At 64.7% G+C, this 21,193-nt stretch overlaps 2 protein-coding genes and 1 long non-coding RNA gene across 20 annotated transcripts in view; 1 reads left to right on the top strand and 2 right to left on the bottom strand.

The window, feature by feature from the left end:
* Positions 1-2,103, top strand: part of LOC121017523 (monocyte to macrophage differentiation factor 2) — a 131,454-nt gene extending 129,351 nt beyond the window's left edge. For all 17 annotated transcript variants that reach the window (XM_040455764.1, XM_040455766.1, XM_040455765.1 and 14 more), the window contains 3 exons: positions 948-1,087; positions 1,446-1,585; positions 1,807-2,103. In XM_040455764.1, coding sequence (XP_040311698.1) covers positions 948-1,087; positions 1,446-1,585; positions 1,807-1,912 — 386 coding nt within the window. In that variant the 3' untranslated portion in view covers positions 1,913-2,103. The remainder of the gene's footprint in view (positions 1-947; positions 1,088-1,445; positions 1,586-1,806) is intronic.
* Positions 3-3,862, bottom strand: LOC121017529 (uncharacterized). Of its 2 annotated transcripts, XR_005784802.1 has the most exons (4): positions 2,981-3,862; positions 2,533-2,730; positions 940-1,961; positions 3-486 (listed from the first exon to the last, which is right to left on the bottom strand). It is a non-coding gene; the product is annotated as an uncharacterized LOC121017529 (long non-coding RNA). The 2 variants fall into 2 exon arrangements; XR_005784801.1 differs by having other exon boundaries at positions 2,533-3,862.
* A 1,380-nt stretch (positions 3,863-5,242) lies between these two features.
* AP5Z1 (adaptor related protein complex 5 subunit zeta 1) lies at positions 5,243-16,471 on the bottom strand. Its single transcript, XM_040455782.1, has 17 exons — positions 16,341-16,471; positions 13,345-13,482; positions 12,892-13,078; positions 12,004-12,148; positions 11,702-11,810; positions 11,120-11,292; positions 10,638-10,778; positions 10,319-10,356; positions 10,071-10,233; positions 9,413-9,591; positions 8,643-8,785; positions 8,222-8,362; positions 7,510-7,621; positions 7,133-7,230; positions 6,274-6,406; positions 5,981-6,195; positions 5,243-5,789 (listed from the first exon to the last, which is right to left on the bottom strand). The coding sequence occupies exons 1-17, from the start codon at positions 16,379-16,381 to the stop codon at positions 5,519-5,521; spliced, it is 2,427 nt and encodes an 808-aa protein (XP_040311716.1). The 5' UTR covers positions 16,382-16,471; the 3' UTR covers positions 5,243-5,518.
* Between the last annotated feature and the right edge of the window lie 4,722 nt (positions 16,472-21,193).

Raw genomic sequence — 21,193 nt, 5'->3', positions numbered from 1 at the left:
GACCTGTCCCCAGGCTCCCAACAGCCCCCAGTCCCCCCCCCCCCCCCCGGCACCTGGGCGGGGCCCCTTTGGGTCACTGTAACCGTGCGGCCCTAGGGGCACGTTTGGCCTGGGCTTCTGGTACCTGCCCACGAACGCCCGTAGCCCATGCTGGGCAGGCTCTAGGGGCCACGTGAGGCGGGCGCAGGGTGGTTCAGGCCCCCGTCGGAGGGCATAGGGTGCACGCACAGCCGCCTGTGGGACGAAGTCCCTCCCCCCAGGGTGGAGGAAGGGACGGCTCAGGTGGTGTGCACCAGGTAGGAGGCTGGGGGTAGGGCCGGGGGGGCCATGAAGTGCAGGGCAGAGCAGCCCCCGGCAGTGCCCCTGCAGACTCCGGGTGTGCCCCAAGGCCAGGGGTCACCTGGGCAGATCCAGGCCTGAGGCAGGGCACCTGCTTGCCGGTGAGGGGACAGCAGCCACACGCTCTGCCCGAAGGCCGGATCTGACCTGTGGGGAGAGAAGGCACAGGACCCTGGGTGGGGGGCCACAGAGCTGACGAGTCCCAGCTCCGGCAGGGGCGGGGTCAGACACGGGGGGGGGGGGGGGGGGAAGGGAGGCGGAGTCACCGCTTAACGGGTAGAGGGAGGGGAAGGGGGACCTGGAGCAGAGCCCACCGTTCAGCCTCTGGAAACAGCCAGGCTCTGGGAGGGGCTGCCGTCCCAGGGCGGTCACGTCACGAGGAGGGAGGACGCACACCCTTTACAGGCACGTGGGGGTGTGGCCCATAGGCGGGGCCGGGATCCGTCACCCACCTTGTGCCCAGATGGGCATCTTGTCGGAGCCGCGGGAGCATTTCCCTGTGGAGGAACAGCGGAGCCCGCGGGGTGGGGACAGGGCGGGACAGTACAGTGCCGACGGCACGAGCCGCCCTCCCCTTCCACCCGCGGCGTCTCTTCTCACCTGCCCAGGAGACGGCGTGGCTCCGGCGGACGAGCCCCCGCCAGCCCTCTCCAGCCGCAGCTCCAGCGCCGAGGACTTCTGCTACGTGTTTGTGGTAGAGCTGGAGCGGGGTCCCTCCGGCCTGGGGATGGGCCTGATCGACGGGATGGTGAGCGGCCCCCTGGGCTCCTCCTGCTCAGGACCGCCCCACGCAGGCCCACGGCTCGCGCGGTCACTGGGAGACCACGGGCGGGCAGGGCAGGGCAGGGCAGGGCCGGCCGCGGGCTCGGGACCGGGCTCAGTGGGGCAGCTCGGTGGCGCTTGAGAGAAGGGCCCGTGCGGCAGCCACTTCCCCGGGCCGGCCGTGTCCCCTCTGTCCTCAGACCTCAGGGTACCGGGCTTGGGTGGGGGGTGGGGGGTGGGTGCTGTCCGGTGTTGCCCGTGCGGACATGGCGGAGGCCACGAGAGCGCCCCCCCCCCCCCCCCCGCCGGGCCCGCCCAGCCCTGAGCTGCTACTTGGCCTGCAGCACACGCCGCTGGGGGCCCCCGGGCTCTACATCCAGACGCTGCTCCCGGGCAGCCCCGCAGCAGCCGACGGCCGCCTGGCCCTGGGTGACCGCATCCTCGAGGTGAACGGCAGCAGCCTGATGGGCGTCGGCTACCTGAGGTACGCCTGCCCTTGGGCCCGGACCGCCCAGCTGTTAGGGGAGCCCGGGCCCCTTAGCCCCGGCCCCCAGCCCACTCTTCGACCTCTGACAACACGGCAGCCCCAGCGGGGCCCCTCGGGGGGGGGGTCCCCAACCCAGGCGCCCCAGGTGCCCCACGCACCCCGAGGCTGGACCCGTGGCGAGTCGGCTACACCACGCGTCTCCCCTGGCCGGCTTTCAGGGCTGTGGACCTGATCCGACACGGAGGAAAGAAGATGCGTTTTCTGGTTGCCAAATCTGACGTGGAGACGGCCAAGAAGATCCGCTTCCGCACCCCACCTCCCTAGGGCGGGCTGGAGGGACAGCTGTGGCGGCCGTGCCGTGTGGTCGCGTCCCCTGCCGTGGATAATGTACATCTTAGTGTATATTTTATTTATATGACAGACGATACGAAGTTGTGACGTTTGTTACAGAGCTTTTATGTTTGAAAATTTTAACGGAAAAGTATAGATTCAATAAACTATCTTTCGTACTCTGAGAGGCTGGTGCTGCGTGCAGCCAGGGGTGGGTGCCGTGCCGGGGTCCCCAGGGCCTCCCCCCTCCCCACCAGCTTGGGAGAGACCCTGGGAGGACACGGGATCGCGGTTTTAACGGAGTCTGTCTGCCCCCCACCCTGCCCAGAAACGAGCAGAGGGGAGGGGGCAGTGGGCACGCCGGTGAGGGGCCCTCCTGGTAATCACAGGCTCGGCACCCGTCCAGGAAATGGTCTAGAACCTCCCTGAGAAAGTTACAGTGAGGGGCTTTACCCACCCTGAGTACCCGGATCTCCTCCCCGCAACTCACGACCCCTCCCAGTTTCTCCTCGGATTGTGGAAGCTGAGGCTCGACCCTAGTACCAAGCTCTTAATCTGCCGTGGGGCTGGTGTCCACTTGGTCACCGTCCCTTCCCGACCGACAGGAAACTCACCTCCTTGGCTACCAGGCGGCCGAGCACGTGCGGGGGCGAGGCCGGGTTCGCGTCGTGGTAATAGCGCGGCTCCGACACGTCCACGCCGGGCGTCTTTAGCAGGGTCCTGCGGCCAGTGTACCCATGGCTCCCGTGTCGTCCTCACAAGTCAAGGCTGGGCTCTGGGCCCGGGTCCTCATCTTTGACAGGAACAGACACCTGGGGGAGAAGGGGTTTCCGGCGGGTCAGTGGCCGACCCGCCCCTCACGTGGAAAGGGGTCTCCTGGAGGGTGCACGGCCACCTGAGTGGTGTCCTAGGTCTGGCGCGGCTCCCTGCTGCCCTCTGGTGGGCGCAGAAGACAGGCGCGCTTGCGTCTGCCCCGGGCCCTTTCAACGTGAGGCTCCGAGATTCCGCCTGGTTGGAAGCACCACCCTCTACTGAGTGCCCCAGACGCCGGGTAAGATGTACTTGCACGAGTTTCATCCTAGGGGCACCCGGGTGGCTCCATCGTGTTCGTGTCCAACTCGGTTTCGGCTCAGGTGGTGATCCCAGGGTCAGGGGATCGGGCCCTGCATTGGACTCTGTGCTACACACGGAGCCTGCCTAAAATTCTGCCTTTCTACCCCGCGTGCGTGCTCTCTCTCTAGACAAAAAACATTTGAAACGTATGATTGAACCCAAGAGATCAATTCTGAGAGCCCCGAATTGCAACAAGGGCACCAGTTCAGAGAGGCCAGCGCAGCCTACGGCCGGCCGGATTACAGGTCTCGGTTCCTCGCTGCTCTGTGCAGAGGAGGTGACGGAGCGTGGAGCCACGTGGCCGTGGGTCCACATACCTCAAGGCCCCCAGGAGCTGGTGCCCGGGGAGAGGCGGCGAAAGCAGAGCTCACGGCAGGGTGAGCTCCCCGGGCCCGTTACACACAATAGCTCGCGAACTGCTCCCAGCCACACCACGGTGGGACGATCAACACATTTTCCAGACGAGGAAATGTGTGCAGGAAGACCGATTTTCTCTGTCTCTAGCCGTTACCCCAATAACGCTCTGGGGGAACAAATGACAGAGCTCCGTGTCTCCAAACAACGGCACCGACTCTCAGCCAGAGGTACTTCCCCACTCCAGGTGGGGTCCAGGTCTGCCCCACGCTTCTCCAGCCCTTGGACCAACAGACCAGCCAGGAACGTTCTCCTTGCAAAGCAAAAGCCAAGAGGCTGAGCCCAGCTCCCAAGCACGTTTCAACCCCCATCACTCCTGCCCACAGTCTGTCCGCCAAAGCGGGTGGGACCGCCAAGCCCACAATCAGCGGGCCACCCGCGGCCCACCCCCCCACTCCCAATCAGGCCACAGCAAGGGTGTGGGTATGGACCCCAAACCCAGGGGAACGAGAAATCGAGGCCACCGAGTCAGCGTGCCCCTCCAGAGCCAGCCGGGATCGGTAGTCGGGTAGTTTGTCTCCAGACGCTTAGGCACCGCAACAGCTCACCCGGCCGAGAACACGCGAAAGCAATGTCTGGGTTGCCTGAGCTCTGTGTGCAGCAGGGAACCCATCTCCTCCAAGTCTGCGCTCACCAACTAGTTAGTACGCAGGTTTTGGACCCACACTGTGTGCGGACGAGCTGCGCGCTGACGATGGCACCGTAGGCAGCTTGCAAAAATACTACTTTTCTCTAAAACATATATTCTCAACCCTGGCCTTCCGTCCTGGAGCTCGAGGCCCACGTGGGGTCGGCGCGGGACAGGGAGAGGTCCGCGGACCCCGGCCTGAAGCTCGCGGCTCACGCGGGGTCGGTGAGGGGTGCGGGGAGCAGCAAAGCCGGGTCTGCCCCATCCCGGGAGGACCAGGGTGTCCCTTGGCGCGCCCCGCCGCGATACCTGGCGCTCTGCTCCGAGGGCGCGTCACCTGTCGCCTGCCGGAAGTCATCCTGAGGCCGACTGTTGGAGAAGCGGGCACCCCTTGCCCGGCCAGTGCCGGGTCCGGGACCCCCCGGCGTCCACCCACCTCCGCGGCTGCCGTTTCTACAGGTGCCCGAGCGGCCAACCGGCAGGGTCCGGGCCTAGGGGCGTGGTGAAGGCGGAGCCGGAGCCGGGGCCGGGCCTGGGGGCGTGGCCGGAGTCGGGGGCGGGGCTGGCCCGGAGACTCGCGCAGCAGCAGCACCACCTGGTGGCCCGGGGGCCCCCTCGCACCGGGTGGAGCTGGGGAGCAGCCTAGGGAGCTGGTGTGCGAGGTGGGAAGCTGACCTCAGTGGCGCTGGGGCAGGAGGCGCCGAGGCTGGGGGCAGTTTCTCGCCCCACCACACCCAGCGTGTCTCCCCCACTTGCTCTAAGGCTCCGAGCAGCAGGCGGGCGTCAGGGTCCCCGGGAACCACGGCCGGAGCCCCCTCTTAACGGCAGGAGGCTGTAGGCCTGAAGTCGCAGCACCTGCAGCCCACCTGGCAGGGGCCCCAGGGCCCATGTAGCAGGAGGCGGGCGAGAAAGGACGCGGAGCCGAGGCCCTTCCGGGGGCAGCTGCACTTCTGGGTCACCCTGCTTCCTCCCTGCCGGTATTCGGGCGGTTCTTTCTGGGACCTCCGGGACGCTGTGGGGACGGAGCAGGCAGGAACGGCCTCCGGTGTCTGGTGTAGCTGCACGAGGGTCCCCAGGGCCAGGTCTCGCAGACCAGCAGTGCACCCCCACTTCTGGCCCTGCCCCCCTGGGTGGAGGAAAGCGCACAGCCCCTGCCTTGTGCACACAGATACTTGCGGAAAGAGGTTTATTTTTGCTGTACCTTTTCTTGCCCGAAACCAGGAACAGCCCGAAACAGACCAAGCAGATGCCATCCAGCCCCAAATCATACCTGTGTTACCACACGGCCCACCAGGGTTGGAGAGAGACACAAAGAGCCACCGACTGAGCACGTGACGGTCCTGGCAAGCACTGAGGGACCCAGACCCACCCGGGCCTCCTCACGTCCCCTCTGATCACGGAAGCCGAGGCCCGGCCCTCACGCCGGGCTCTTCGTCACCGTCCTTTCACCCCGGCAGGAGGCCCGTCTCCTTCTCCACCAGGCGGCTGACGGTGCGCAGGGCCAGGGGCAGGGCCGTGTTGGCGTCGCGGTGGTAGCGGGGCTCGGACACCTCCGTGCTGGGCGTGAGCACGAACTGGGCCACGCTGGGCATCTTCAGCAGGGTCAGCAGCTCAGCGGCCCGCGTGCGCACGGCTCCCGCGTCTTCCTCGCGGCTCGTGGAGCTCGGGGCTGGGCTCTGGGCCGGGGTCCTCATCTTCGACAGGAACAGAGAGACCCTGAGGATGAAGGGACCCAGGTCCGCTGCAGACGTGCCCCGCACGTGGAACGGGGCCCCCAGCTCGTGGGGCTCGAGCTGGAGAAGCGAGGCGGCGACGCCAGCAGCCCTCCCCCCGCGGAGCAGGCGTCCAGGGCCCATTCCCTTACCCACGGGAAGCCTGTGGGTTTCCCTGTCCGGCCGCGACCGTACCTGGGAATCAGGTCTTGGCTCCGGGAGGCCAGCTTGGTCAGCGTGGTCATGAGCACGGTGACGACCTGCGGGGGACACCTGGGAAGGGCGGCCGACGGGCGGGACTGGGTGACCTCGAACAGCACGGCCTCCAGGGCCTCGAAGAACCTGTTGATCTGCTCCACGGTGCACCGCCGGTCCCACGACACGGACAGGTACTCGCCGATGGCCCACACCTGGGTAGGGACAGACCTCAGCCCCCTGCGGGCCGCCCGCCTCGGGAGGGGGGGTGCTGGCAGGGAGGCCGGCCTTACCACGGAGGCGAGCATGGCCCCTCGGCCCTGGATCCCGCTCACGCTCCCCACGAACTCCAGCAGCTCCTTCGCCAGCTCCACCACCAGTGACGGGTGCAGCGCGCACAGGGCCAGGAACCGCGAGCTCAGCACCCTGCCCGGGGAGGACCCAGGTGGGCCGTGGCCGCCCCCAGGCCCCAGGCCACGGCCCCTCACCCAGAACCACAGCCAGGGAACAAAAGAGAAGGCTCTGAGCACCAGGTCGGGGTGCAGATAGTTCTGGCCCCTAAAGGAACCCGCAGCCCCTCCACCCCCAGGGAGGAGGCCGGGGCTGGCGAGCGGCCTGGGCACAGGCCCGTGTGCATCGGGCCCTCCGAACGGAGAACGGGCAGCCCAGAGGGCTCCATGGAGAGGGACCTGGGCCCGCACGGAGATCACAGACCTCGGGGGAGGGACGGACACAGCGACGGAGCGCTGGCCCGGTAGCTGGGCCTGGGGGTGACGCTAGGTGGCAGCTGGAAGGAGGTCAGCCACAGGGGGAGTGGTGACCCGGAGCTGGGACCTGAGAGGGGACACTGAAGCTGCGGGGTGTGGGGTGCGGGGTGTGGGGTGTGGGGAGTGGGGAGTGGGGAGTGGGGAGTGGGGAGTGGGGAGCGGGGAGCGGGGAGCGGGGAGCGGGGAGCGGGGAGCGGGGTGTGGGGTGTGGGGAGCGGGGTGTGGGGAGCGGGGAGCGGGGAGCGGGGAGCGGGGTGTGGGGAGCGGGGTGTGGGGAGCGGGGAGCGGGTTGTGGGGTGCGGGGAGCGGGGAGCGGGGTGCGGGGTGTGGGGAGCGGGGAGCGGGGTGCGGGGAGCGGGGTGCGGGGAGCGGGGTGCGGGCCCACCTGTGCACGTGGGCCTCGTACTGCGGCACCTGAAAGAGGGAGTCGCTTCTCTCTAGGAGCAGCAGCGCCAGCTGTTTGGCCAGGGCCCCGTCGGCAAACTGGGGGTCAGGAGGGAGAGACCGACTCGGTCCCGGTCCCGGTGACATCACCTCACGCCACGCTCTGCTCCGGTCCCAGCCGTGTGCGCCAGTCCCGGGCAGGTCCCAGGGCCCCCGTTCTGGGGAGGAGGACGGGCCCCACCGCGGCTCCCACCCTTCCCCGTGACTCTGGCTGAGGCAGGCTCTGCAGAAGTCCATTGCGAGGATGCCATCCCTGCGCGCGTGTGCAGCCCGTCCTCCCTCCGGGCTGCCCCGGGGCCGTGGGCGTGTGAGGCTCACCTGGGTCACCGCTGAGAAGAAGGCCTCAAGCAAGGTGGGCACGGCCTGGGCGCACTGGACCACACGGGCGCAGCTGGCCAGGGGCTGCAGCAGCCGGTGGAGTGGCCCCAACCTGGAGGACACAGCGTGGCCCATTGAGTCTCCGCCCACACGCTCCCCAGAGCCCACACACACGCCCTCAACACATGAACGGTGGGCCGGGGCCTGAGGGAAGAGATGGCGGTCAGAGCGCCACGGCCCGGGCCACGTTCTGTGACACCGGCCTCCTCAGAGCAGGGCACGTGTCACCACGAGCGTCTTCTACCGCAGCTCTGCCCCCGTCACCAGGATGGAACACAGGGAGGGCTGGAGTGGGGCCAAGCTGCGAGGGATCTGCAGTCAGGATGCCCTGTTCTGGTCCCTAGGCTCCTCCTCCCGGGGCATGCTATGCCTCAGTTTCTCCATCTGTGCAATGGAATCTCCACGGCACGTACCTCGCAGGGTCACGACCCAGGGAGCCGGCAGGGAGCTGAGCACTAGGCCCACGTCCAGGGAGCACCCATGATGTGGCCATTGCAGGGTGGCGGGGCAGGGGGGGTCGGCCACGCCTGCCTCTTCGCGTCAGGAGGCACAAGGCCCAGGGGCAGAAGCAGGGTCCCACCATCCTGGAGCACGCTCTGGCCACACACAGCAGGTCCCAAGGCCTCGGTGCCGCACCCCAGAGTCCCCCCACCTCTCCGTGGTCCCGCTGGCCGTGGCACGCAACAGGTACTGGAGAAGACCCTGGAACTGGGGGTCCCGGGAGGCCTCCAGGCAGCTGGGGATCTTGAGGGAGGGGTCCCACAGCGGCCTCTCGGATGTGGCTGGCGACAACCTGTGAACAAGCAGGTGCCTGAGGCCGGGCTTAGCTCGTGGAAAGACAGAGCAGACGTCTCCGGGATATCACAGCACCTGAGCCAGCAGGCCTCAGGGTGATGGGAGCGGGCCCGGGGCACGGTGTCTACAGGGCGAGGCTCCACCTGAGAGAAACGGGCTGGGGGCTCCAGGGCCCGGGGATGGCGCCGACCGGGAGGCAAAGAGCCAGAGGGAGGCGCTGTCATCGGGGGCAGAGCAGCGGGGGCGGGGAGGGGCCGAGGCACGCCCCCGGGGCTCACCTGAGCTGAAGGTCCAAGGCCGCAGTCAGACAGGGCAGGTCCAGCAGCGCATGAAGCACCTCCACGGCTGTGTCCGCGTCCACCAGCGATGGCAGCAGAGCCACAAACTCGGCCGTGAGCGGCGGGCTGTTCCAGGCCAGGAGCTGCAGGGACAAGCGAGGCGGCTCGATGGGAACGGGAGGGCCCGTGTGGGGTGCACAGCCCAGCAGCAGGGCCGTCGTCTGGGAGCCCACGGGCCGCCGCAGAGGGAGGGCGCCTGGGTCCCGGGTTGCCCATCGGCAGGGGTGAGGGTCCCTCCTGTGATCCTGGAGCCTGAGACGCTCCGGCCTGTTTGCCCTCTGTCCCTGCTCTGATTCTGCGTTCGCTTTCTCCCGACAATCAACGTCATCTCTTTCCACCTGCTGTGGTTTTTTTTCCCCCTCTAATGAAAGGACGGTGTCTCGAGCTGAATTTGCAAAGGCCACGCAGTGACCACGACCGGTCACAAAAGCCATCGGAAGTAAACAGCACCAAAGGGCTGGGCACAGCAGGCAAGGCTCCTGGATGAAGGGCTGACCGGATGTGACCATCTGGACAAACCCGTGAGAATAAACCGCTGTCAGGCCCCCTGTTCCTCTGAAGGGGGTCAGCACAGGGCTCTCCCCCCTGGCGTAGGTGCTGTTTCCGTGTGACGCACGGACCCCCAGGCCGCCCCACGGTTCACCCTCCACCCTGTACCCCCGCCCCCCGGCCCCCAGCCCCTGGCTCTGGCCAAGGACGACAACACGTGCCTTGAAGAGGTTTGGGAAGCTCCGTTTGAGAATGTCCAGGTTCCTGCCAAACAGGGGAAGGTTGTCTCTGCAGAAGCACGTGAGCTCGAAGGCCAGCATGGGGCTGTGGAAGAACTCGGAGGGGGTCCTGGTGAGCAGGTGCCGGAGGATGGCTTCAGAGTCCACCGCGGCCGCCTCCCCTGAAAGGCACCAGCAAGGTCAGGGCCGGGGCCCCGGCAGGTGCGTCCCCACCTCTGCTGCTGGCTGGGGTCCCTCGGGGTCACGGGCCAGGCCTCCGAGGCCACACGTGTCTCCGGGACACCAGGGGCTCTGGGGTGTCCACCCCGCATGAGAAAAACCGGCTGAACTATGTTCAGTTCTTCCCGAGAGTTTCTGGTTACAGACCGATCCCTCTGAGGGACGTGATGCGGAACGTTCTTTGGAAGGTACTGGGTTCCACGGCCCCTTCCACGAAACTCTGGTGAACACTCACGGCCAGGAGTTCCGAGGTCAGCGCGAAGCCGCTACCTTTCCATTCGCTACATCGACCCGCCGAAAAACGACGCTACCTGCTGCTCACAGTCCCTCAGAGAGCGAGAAGAGACAGGCTGTCCCGGGCCGGGAACCGGAAGGTTCTCCGGGCAGCCCCCGGGAGCCCAGGCTCAAGGCGGAGGCTCACCGTGGTTCAGGAAGAACTGCGCGATGGGCAGCAGCGTCCGCACTCGGGCCGGGTCCCCGCAGAGGCGCGCGTGCAGGGCCTTCAGGCAGGACAGGGTGCGGTACAGGAAGGAGGGGTCCTGCCTGCAGAGCACGTCCAGCACCAGCACGGCCTCCACCAGGCACTGCGGGGACGCGGGGACGTGGGGACACGGGGTGGGCTCGGGTGGAGCCGGGGAGCCCCGCGTGCCCCGCCCGTCCCGCACTTACAGCTTTCTGCAGGTCTGAGTCCCCCTTCCTCAGGGCTCCTGCAGAAGGAAGACGGTCCCCCGGTCTCTGTCAGCGTCACAACAGTGAACGAGGGGTGCACTGTCCTGGAAGCTCGAGGAGAGGGCGGGGAGCCATCCGGGAGCAGAGAGCGGCCCCCGGGGCGGACGAGACATTGGGACAGACGCCCGGGAGGGCTGGGGACAGCTTCTGTCCACTGCCCGGCTCCCTGGGGTCTACGTCCGGAACACAAAGCCCCCCGGGAAAAAGAGGCTGCCCCACGTGCCCCACGAGCAGCCTGGGACGCGGCCCCGGGACTCACGCCGGGTGCTCTGCTCCACCAGGCGCTGACAGTACTCGAAGGCTTTCTCCCGCAGCCGCTCCCGCGGGGGCAGCAGGCGGCCGGCGGTGGAGCCGGCCGACAGCACGGACAGCGTGGAGCCCTCCAGCTCCGACCTGTCGTCTGGAAAAGACAACGAGGCACTCGAAGGGCGCCCAGGCCAGCCCGTCCGGGGGCGTGACAGTCACCGGGGCCGGTCTCACCCTCAGCACACGCCCCCGTGGAGCGGAGGTGTCCCCGCCCGCGAGTCCAGCCGGTCCACACCGCCGGTCAGACCGCAGAGGAGAAGGGGCTCGGGGGAGCTCTCCGGACACCCTGATGACGTCCGCCCTCCGTGATCACTCCGGATCCCGCCCCAGACCGGGCAGGGCCTCTCGGTGCCGCTGAGGCTCGGCCGGGGCTGCCGGCGCCGCCTGGAGCCTCCCCCAGGCCCCCCTTCCCGTGGCTCCCCCACCACGTCCCACCTGCGTCCGGGGTGCTGGGGCCCTCGGGGTCGCTGTGCAGCAGCCAGGCCCGCAGCATGGAGAAGGCCTGCACGTTCAGCCACTGGTCCTCTGTGAAGTGCTGGCCCGTGGACAGCACCGTGAAGAAATCCGTGGCCACCGCCCCATCCACCTCGGTGACAGGGCCAGGCTGCGGGAGGCAAGGAAGGATGGGCAGCGCTGTGGGGACCCGGGCTGGGGAGGGCGGAGACAACACGGGAGCGGGAGGGAGCCCCGCCTTCACACCGGGTGTGGCCGTCCACGCTCGAGAAGCGGGGGCGGCCCCCGGGAGATGCAGAAACGCTAGCGCCCGAGTGGACGCGGCCCCGGCAGGTAAGCGATGCTCGCCGGCGCGTTTGGCACACGACGTCCCGGGCTGGGGGGCCGTGACCCTGCGAGACCCAAAACTCCCTCACCCAAGTGGAGACACAGAGGGATCATTCTGGAACGAAGGCGGGTGGAAAGACGGGAGGAGCTGAAGGGACCCTGCGGGCGAGGCCGGCCAACGCGGCCCGGGGCCGCCCAGGGACAGGAACGGTGGGAGTCCCCAGGCTCACCTGCCGCCGGGCTCTGGGTGTGGAGAAGAAGCCTCCGGAAGTGTGCGCCACCCCTTGCTGGACGCTGGCGTAGCGGAGCCAGTCCACCAGCCGCTTGCTGAGCTGGTTGGTCTGGTCTATGGGTCAGGGGAGGGGGGGAGCGGGGATAACAGGTGGGAAATACGTAAATCCCCAGATGCGGGCTGCAAGGGCACTCGTAGGTCTTTCTAGAAAACAAGCAGCTGCTGCCGACAGGGTGCTGTGCCCCAGGCCGCCCCGGACCGCCTCCCTCTGCGCCGCCCGCACGGGCCTCTCCAGGAGGACGAATACCTTCGTGGAGGGTGTGCGGGGCAAGGTGGGTGATCTTGGACACGACTGGGAGCAGGTGCCTGGGACTGGGCCCCTCGGGCTGCCGGCTCTCGAGGATCCTGAAGACACGCTGGCCCACGCTCCTGACCTCCCCCTTCGGGTCACCCTTCAAACAGAACACAGGTGAACCGGAAAGCAGTGACTTACGTCGGCGTGAGAGCGACAAGTCATTTTGGTCTGAAAACTTCTGGAAAAGGACCGTCCGGTTCTGAAGGCTGCTGTTCTACTAGCATCGTTCTTTTGGTGACGTGACCTTTTACCCGTGTCCAGGACTGGGGCCTGGATTGGCCTTCACAGAGCCCTGCTGCTTCCCCAGAGACGAAAAGGAGACAGGAGAAGATGGGGGTAGATAGGAGTGGGGGCGGGGAGGCAAGAGAAAGCGGTAGGTGGGGGGGTGGGGAGGCAGCGGTGGGGGGAAGCAGGAGGTGGCGGAGGAGGGAGGCAGGAAGAGGTGATGGGGAGAGGCAGGGGGAGGCGGTAGGTGGTTGGGTGGGGAGGCAGCGGTGGGGGGGAAGCAGGAGGTGGCGGGGGGGGGGAGGCAGGGGGAGCAGGGGGGTGGGGAGGCAGGAGGGGGAGGCACGGGGAGGCGGTAGGTGGGTGGGTAGGGAGACAGGAGGAGTGGGGGGAGGCAGGGGGATGAGGAGAGATAGGTGTTTCTGTCGCTTCTACAAGCACACAGGTGTCGGAGGACTAGTACACGAGCGACAGCCGGAAACGTGGCTGAATGGAGGGGGAGGCCAAGCCGAGCCCGCCTGTGCCGCAGGTCGGTGCCCGCAAAGGGGCCGTGCGCCGGCACCCCAGGGTGACCCAGGGCAGGGAGGCCCACTTAAGCAGGGACGGCCACGTTACCTGGGCCAAGAGCACAGAGGCCACCAGACTCAGCTGCCGGGCGCTCTGAATGTGGTCACAGGACAGGCTCAGGTCGTCGCGCGGCGACATCTCTCTCAGGATGGAAGCGCACAGGAGCTGGAGCTGCTCGGGGCACTTGGGCGAGCACAGGGTGGCCTGCAGCAGGTGCACGCAGGTGTCCTCCAGCCTGGGGGGGGGGGGGCAAGGCCGTGTGAGCAGGGGCCATGTCCCAATAGGAGCCCCCGTGGGGCCACCGCCCCGGACCGTCCGGCAGGCAGAGAGAACGTTCTGGATCCGAGGGCCTTCAGCACTGGCTCAAGTGGACGTAAGACTCGAGCGCCAAACGCGTACGTTTGTGCCAAGCTGCCCCGTGCTGGCGGGTATCCGCCTGCGGCCTCTCGTGTTGGGTGCCTGGCCCGGGGCCCGCAGCACCCTAGAGACCATCACACTCACTTCCTCTTGTATTTTGTGGCTGACACGATGAGGAAGAGCCTCTGCAGGGCGTCGACGGCGTCGGGCCCCAGCTCGTCCTTCTGCAGCAGGTTGACGACCCGGGAACAGAACTTCTTCAGCTCCTCGTCCCGGATGTCCCTGAGCAGAGAGCGAGGTCAGCCACCTGGTGTGCTGCCCTGAACCATGGACAGAGCAGCTCTCGCACGGGAGGAAACGCCCATCGAGCAGGGTAGGCCGGGTGTGGGCGGGAGAGCGATTCTACCATCCCGTGGCACCTCTGCCTCTCGTGGGGACCCACCTGATTACCCGGCCTGGTTCCTCCCTCCCTCCCTGGGGCCCAGCCATCACCGGGTCCCCTCCCCCCTCCCCTGGCGGGCAGGGCCGTGGGGAGACCACCACTCCCGACAGCAAGCCCCGATAGAGACCACACGCATTCGGATTTGGTTGTCCCAGGAGCGGAAGAACTAGAACCGATTGGGTTTAGGAGTCCGTATTAAGGGAGGTTTAGTTTGAAGTAAGTTGCTTTTCAAAAGATCCGCTCAACGAGCCTTGACCTTCTGGGACAAGAGCAGAATCTCATGTATTAAAGGACAAGTGTAGTGACATGTAAGGTATGCGTACTACATACAGCTTCTTATTCCAGAGTTTAATCTGCCTGGTTAAAAACAGTATCTGTTGAGCATTGACAACTGGTAAGACATTGAACAAAGTCTCAAAAGGGAAAGCCGGTTTTAAGTTATGTTTCAGTCCAGAAGGTAAGAGAAGACAACATGCCAAGGAGACGCGGTCCTAGGGACCTCCGGGGTGGCTGGGGGGGGGGGGTCTCGGAGAAGGCCCCCATCTTTCCCCGAGCCACGACTAAAGGCCACCGAATCCCCGCTGGACCCATGAGATGCTCGAACTCGGGAGAGTCTGGAAATCTGAACCACTACAGATGGGGCCTCTCCAGACTGGGCTGATGAGAAGGTTAAGCAGGCGTCGGGAGCTGGGGTCCTGGGGTCCTGGGGCTGCATCTCGTCTTTCCTGTTCTTACTTGGAGGCTGGCGGATAAATCTCAATGAATCTGCCACCACTTCAGGTCTCCCTCTCACCTCCCAGCCCATTTTCATTTTTGTTTCCCTTTGACGTAGCCAGAGTCGGATTCGGTGACCTACCACGTAACCGGCGCTGTAGGGGGAGGACACAGAAAGACAAGAGGCCGGGCCAGGTCGTTTCGAACCGGGTTAATGGGACTGAAGCTACCAGACCGTCTCAAAATAATATGGGAGGCTCCTCCTCCCAAATGAATCCTTTCCAGCATGTTCCCCATGTTGCAGGATGCTTTCTAAAACCCAGTCTGCTCCAACCCCTCAGTGGCTGCCCCAGGGCCATCAGAGCCAAGCTCCTACCGACCCTAACAATGAGTAGAGGGTCCCTGGCCTTCCTTAGGTGGTCTAAGAATCCCACAGTTCTGTTTCCCCTGCTCTTGCCCCCGCCCCGGGCATGGACCTTCTGCCTGAAATACCCCTGACTTTATCCCTTGCTGGTTATCTCCTCATGCAGAGCCTCCAGTTGGCCGGAGCTTCTGGAACTGCCCCCTGACTTGCTGCACTCTGCACACCCGTTCTCAGAGCCCCTGTCCTTCACTCAGTCTTCAGCTCACAAGCGATGCTCCTGGCCTGGAAAGCGATGCTTTCCAGCTCTGAAGAATTCAGAAACAAAAACTCACTCCAAACCCTAACTCCCGGACATCAGCAACTTATTTTAAAGTGCTCCCCCAAATCACAGGCTTCATTAGAGCCAAACAGAGTGAAAACCAGTGACACCTGATAGGAACTAGCTTTCCTCACACACTTTTGGATATCGAACCACACTCTACCTTCAAACCACCCACACTCACCCGTCCAAGTCAGCGCGAGAGAAATATTTAGATGGTGAAGACTAGTCATCCTGCCTTTCATTCCACGAAATTTATGACCAGGAGCAGAGGGGAGTTGGGAGAAATCAACCCACTGAAGTTCTGAGTGGGTGTCTGCTCTTAGTGTCGTCTGGCAAGAACGTGGGCATGGCCATGTTGCATCTTGAGGGAGAGGCTGGTATTTAAAGATACCTATTTTCACTTCCTACAACGCCTAAATTCAAGCGAGCAAGAACCATAACATTGGAACTTGAATATTGGAGTATCTGCCCAACAGTGATGGAGACACAGACGGGGCCACAAATCGATGAGGCACTTTCCCAGCAGGGTCATTTTGGCCACATGTTTTTGCCCCGTTCACAGTCTTTAGAACCTAATACACATTCAAGATCTCACTTCACTAAATGACAGCGGCTTCAGCGATCCTAATCCTTCCCACCAATGGGTCCAGCGCCAGATCGAGTTTGGGGGTTTTTAAAAAAAGCTGACCACGGGCATTTTTTTGGACACAAGTAGCTTCAAGTCTTACACCATCTGATGACGGTGGCGTTTTAGCCCTGGCCCCCTTTCTGCTTTGTCTCATGACTGGTTAGTTGGTGGGCAAAGGGCTACCGATGAGTTAGTGGCGATCCAGGGCCAGCTGGGGGCCAGAAACAGGTGGGGGTAATTTCTCCACTTATCTAATCCCTCCGCAGGAAGGCGTCTTTCTAAATCGCAAAATCCTCCCTTGGCTCCCCCACCCCTCCGATGGTATCAAACTCCTGAGCCTGGCGCCTGTGCTCGCTGCTGTGGCTCAGTCCCACCAGGCTCTCCAGCCTCTGGGTGGCTCTGTGCTCCTGACCCCAAAGCGTGTGGGAGCTTCTGGCTGTCACACTTCCTGCTGGGCGTGGGGCGGGGGTGGCTCTCACCCACAGGCCTTCGCCAGTCCGCGGGGCCCCATCCCGGGCCCCCAACCCCAGACTTGGACGGCGTGGCCTCCCCGTCCCCCTGGTCGCTAGAGCGGGTCCAGGAGGGCTGCTTGGAGTCGCCACGCACGGGTCGCCTGAGACAACCCCCCCCCCCACCCCCGCCAAGAGCCCCCAGGGAAAGGTCGGGGCACCTGGCCTGGTGGAGCAGACTCTCGGCCCCCGCCGTGAACATGTCGCCGCCGCCGCCAACACCGGCGACTCCGGGAACCCCGCCCGCAGCCCGGCCCGCGGCCCGCCACTTCCGGGTCGCGTCACGTGTCGCGTCACGTGGGCGGGGCGGACAGGCCGCCGACCAATGGGCTTTGGTGGAGCACGTCCGAGGGGGCGGGGCCGTCAGCGCTCGCGCCACGGGCCCAGGTGGGTTCGTGGTTGCCCCAGTGGGCTGCGGACCCCGGAACCTTGAGACCTGGGACCCCGAGACCCCGGAACCTCGCCCCTTCCCCGCGACCCCGCAACCCCGCAACCCCCAGCACCCCGTGACTTCAGCACCTCAAGGCCCCAGGTCCTCCCCGATGGATTCCGGGTGCCCGGTGCCGTTAGGAGGCGGCCTGCCTCCGGCCGCAGCGCCATTGTCCCACTTGTAGGTGGTTACCTGACCACAGACGACACCGCCTTCTGCGGGTCCGCTGCTCACTAGGACCTGAAACGTGAAACAAACTGCGGCGTGTGGCAGTTTGCAGGGAACGGCCGAACGCCTCAGCAGTGTTTTCTTCTGAAGCTCCCCTCTGTGTGGCACCGATCTGGGCTCTCGTGGTGCTTTAGAAAGTCTTACTCGATGCCCACCACAACCCCGGGCTGCGGGCAGCAGGCCTAGAGAGGAGTAGTTCTGGGGGAGGTGCGGCCACAGTATTCCCACCTGCAGACTGGGTGGAGGCTCAGGGCGATGCCCCGGGCGGTGACCACGGTGGGTGGGGAATGCTGGGCTGGGCAGGCAGGGTGCTGGCGGAAAGGGTTTCCAGAGGGACTGGGGCCCAACGTGATCCCAGAGGCCCTCGGGCCTAGGGGTGGGGAGGGGCAGGCCTACTTCCCGGGGCTTGCTGCACCTGAGGGGGGACTGATGTCGGGCAGCAGGATAGAGAGTGGATGGGGTGGCCCAGGAGACAGGGAGGTCGCCCGAGTGAGGCAAGGCCACCAGGATGGCAAGTAGGCCGTTTCAGCAACCAACCGTTCACGGGGAGGATTTGTAGGACCTGGGGACGGATTTGGGGACAGGAGGGCGAACAGGGACAAATCACGGCAACAGCAGGATTCTGGCTTTCCGGGAGGTGCCATTCCCTTGGGATTGGGGCAGAAGAGGAGGAGTTTGGGGAGTCACTCATTCAACGAGCGAGCAATGAGTGAGTCCCTTCACTGTGCTAGTGTTTCAGGTTCTGGAGAACAAGGGAACAGGGGAGGGAGGGAGGGAGGGAGGGAGGGGAACCGCCGCCGCCGCCGCCGCCGCAGCCTCCTCCCCCCGGGGAGCTTACAGTCAGCAGGTGGGCAATGATCGACTATGCAAATGCACAGCTGCCTAGCAGTGGTAAGTGCTATGGAGGGAAGAAAAATCTGAGTGAAAGCAGGGCGCTGTGGGAAGTCGGGTGTCTGGGCAGGGTGGTGGGGCAGGGGGGCCTCTGAGGGATGAGCGGTAAGGACACACCTGATGCCGGCGAGGGGGCGGAGGGAGGACCAGCCAGGCGCTCACCTGCCTGAATCCCGGACGTGGCGGTCTGCGATGCCGCGCCGGCACCCAGGAGGTGCTGAGGGCGGCTGGTGCCGGGGACCTGGAGACGGGGCCGCAGAGTGCCGAGGAAGGGAGCTGGCGAAGGGAGTCTGTCCTGGGCGGTCTTTACGGGAGGCCTGCCCCATGCCCAGCACCGCAGGTCCATGATCTCCTCGAACCGGGGGACAGCTCGAGCGGTTTTGTTACCACCATTTGAAGGATGGGTGGACTGAAGCTGAAACTGGGGAAGGCGCCCAAGGTCACACAGCTGTCAGCGGAGAGGTGCTCGGAACCAGCGGGGGGGGGGGGGGGGTCCCCGGGGCAGCCACACTGTGCGCTGCCTGCAGAGGAAGGGCCAGAGAAGTAGCGTCTGGGAGAAGGCGGGGCCGTGGAGGTCAAGTCCTGAGAGCCGCTGAGCCTGCGCGCGGGGCAGGCACGGACTCGGCCCGGCCGGCACAGGTCGGGGCCAGTCAGGCGAGAAGCACCTGGCTGTTCTGTTTGATCCCGCAGGCACGGGGAGTCGCAGCTGCTGCCGGGAGCGGGGAATGGGCAGCAGGTGGGGCGGGGGGGGGGGGTGTCCCAGAGCCTGGAGGGGAGGAGGCACCTGTGGGCGGCTGGCCCCGGGCCGGGCTGCAAAATCTAACTGCAATCAATCCACTGCCCTGCCGTTGCTGGAGCGTTTGCTGCAGGAAGCGGCCAGGAGCAGGAAGCACCCTCCCGCCTTGCGGGAGCACCCGTGTTCCGTGTTGAAGGGAGAGGCTGGCGCCGCGGGGCCGGGTCTGCAGAGCCCCAGCCCTGGAATCACGAACACACGGGAAGTTGGGTGTGAAAACACCGGCGGATAGCTCACTAATGACCCGTGGTTTTGGTGCGAGTTTACCGGCTCATTGGGCCACCGCACAGACATCAGGCCCAAAGGTTAATGGCATCGGGGAGCCTGGCTGGCTCGGGCAGTTAAATGTCTGACTTCGGCTCAGGTCATGATCTCGTGGTCCATGGTTCGAGTCCCCACGTCGGGCTCTGCGCTGACAGCTCGGAGCCTGGAGCCCGCTTCCGATTCTGTCTCCCTCTCTCTCTGCCCCTCCCCTGCTCGCACTTTCTCTGTCTCTCAAAACATGAATGAACGTGAAAAAAATTTAAAATTCAAAGGTTAATGGCATTTAGACCTACAAAACTGGAGACCTAGAAAGGAGTTCAAGTACTAATTTCATAGCTTAAAAAAATGTTTATTGAGGTAAAACATATGAGGAACACCAATTCTGAGTGAACTCAACGAGCTCTCTCATTTCTATCATTCAGTGGCGCGGAAGTAAACGTTCAGCTAGCTCGTTGGGGGGCACAGGGGCTGGCTCGTAGCGTTTGATAATTTCCGTGGTGTCAATACTCCCCAAATGTCAGAATTCCAAGCTGCCAACGCGACGTCACTGGGCAGCCCGGGGAGCCAGTTACGGTTGGACGGTCCGCCCGCTGTACAGACGCCATGGGTGGGGGTGGCCCAGGAACACAGGGACAAGTAGCAGCGAGTGACGAGTCGAGTACTCACTACCTTTGTTTCCAATGTAACTTAGAGAATTAAAATTTTTACCGATGGCTTTAGCAACGGGCTCACAAAATTCCCGGAGGTGTGGCAGGCGGCTCTCACGAGCAGACCCCGCACACCGATGTGAGGCCGCACGGCCACCGCCCCACTGGCTCGCGGTGCCTCGCTTTTGTCACCGGGCCTTAGTGCTGCCTCCTCACGCTTCCTACACGTGCCGGCCGACGGCATTTAGCCTTCGCCGTGGCTCAGCCCGACGTCCCGAGAGGCGTCCGTGCGGCGGTCTCGAGCCGTGTTGTGTTCGGCGTGTGACTGCAGGGCGGGTCGCCGCTCGCCATTCTACCGTCGGCGAAGAATGACTCGGCTGTCTTCCGGATTCTGGCCGTTGTGCACGCAGCCGGGACACAGTCTGTCGTCTGCGGGGGGGGGGGGGGGGGGGGGGGGCCCCCCGCCCCCCGCGCCCGCTGGCTGTGGCGCGCACCCCGCTTCACGAAGCGGCTTCGCCTGCACCGAGAGCTTGGCTGTGTGCCGGGGCCATTCCCTCCCTCTCCGCGCACACACACCCCAAGCACCTTCCCAAGGGTGATATTTGACTGCTTCTTACAACAGTGTTTCCATTTGTGTAAACTGGCATCTTAAGGTCTTACTAGTGAGAAATGGTCGTCTTGATCAAAACTGAAACTTGGGGCGCCTGGGTGGATCGGTCGGTTAAGCGTCCGACTGTTGATCTTGACTCAGGTCACGATCTCACGGTTTGGGAGTTCGAGCCCCACATGGGGCTCTGCACGGACGGCGCAGTGCCTGCTTAGGATTTTCTCTCTCTCCCCCTCTCCCCTTCTCTTTCCCCAAATAAATCAATTTTAAAAAACTTAAAGAAAAACCGAGACTTAAAAAGCTACACGTTTCAGAAGGACGCTAACTAGCCAGCGCAGCTCACAGGGCTTATTCTCACTCTTGCTCGTTATTCGGCTAAAATCCTGAAATGTCCCGACTGTTAAGGTTGAACTCAGGCTTACAGTTAGCATCTTGCGGTGGCGGTGGGGTAAGGTGAAGGAAAGCAGGGTGCAAGCTTCAGTTACAACCGCAGGCAACCGCAAAACCCGAGAGAGGCCAGTTGTTTGGCTCGGCGAGGTGACGGGGTCACGTGCACAAACGCTGGAGAACCTTGACCAAAGATGCGTCTGTGACAAATGCACGTTTCTATGAAATCCCAAGTCAGGACTGGCACCCTTCTTACGACGGCTGAAATCGTAAACCCGGCCGGGCTCTGCAAAGGGGGGGGGGGGCTCTCACCGCAGCTGACGTGCACGATGGCCTTTAATGCACAGAACACTGTGAGGCAGGGGCCCCCATTTTGCAGATGAAGAAACAGGGCTTCTTGGAGGCGGAAGCCCCCCCCCCCCCCCCCCCGCTGAACTGTGAACCCAAGTCTGTCCAGGCTCCGCCCCTGGTGGGTGCGAGGGCCCACCCGCGAGGCGGCTTCGGGCGTCGGTGGGCTTCCCCAGCTTTGCGGTCGGTGCCTGGGAGCCGGTGGAGGCTCCGCCGGCCCCTCTCCGTCCAGGGGCAGATGTGACTTGTCCTCCCGTCCCTGGAGCTGCAAACACGCACACTCAGGGAACTCCCCGGGGCCCAGGCCAGGCCAGGAAATCACAGGCACCTGTCCGTTGGCTTCTTCCCGGGAAAGGGCTACCGGGCACAGTGGGAGAAAACACACCTTCCCCAGGAACGGCCCCCTGGGGTCAGGCCGC

The sequence above is a fragment of the Herpailurus yagouaroundi genome, unplaced genomic scaffold, assembly GCF_014898765.1.
Source record: "Herpailurus yagouaroundi ecotype Mexico unplaced genomic scaffold, PumYag 216, whole genome shotgun sequence".
NCBI lineage: Eukaryota > Metazoa > Chordata > Mammalia > Carnivora > Felidae > Herpailurus > Herpailurus yagouaroundi.
This window is presented reverse-complemented; position numbering and strand designations above follow the sequence as displayed.

Coding starts and splice junctions, on each gene's coding strand:
- AP5Z1 (XM_040455782.1), bottom strand. CDS start 16,381: ATGTTCACGGCGGGGGCCGAGAGTCTGCTCCACCAGGCCAG. Junction 6,407..7,132: donor TACGAGGCCCACGTGCACAG/GTGGGCCCGCAC, acceptor CTCCCCGGGCAG/GGTGCTGAGCTCGCGGTTCC. Junction 6,196..6,273: donor GGGCCATGCTCGCCTCCGTG/GTAAGGCCGGCC, acceptor GTCCCTACCCAG/GTGTGGGCCATCGGCGAGTA.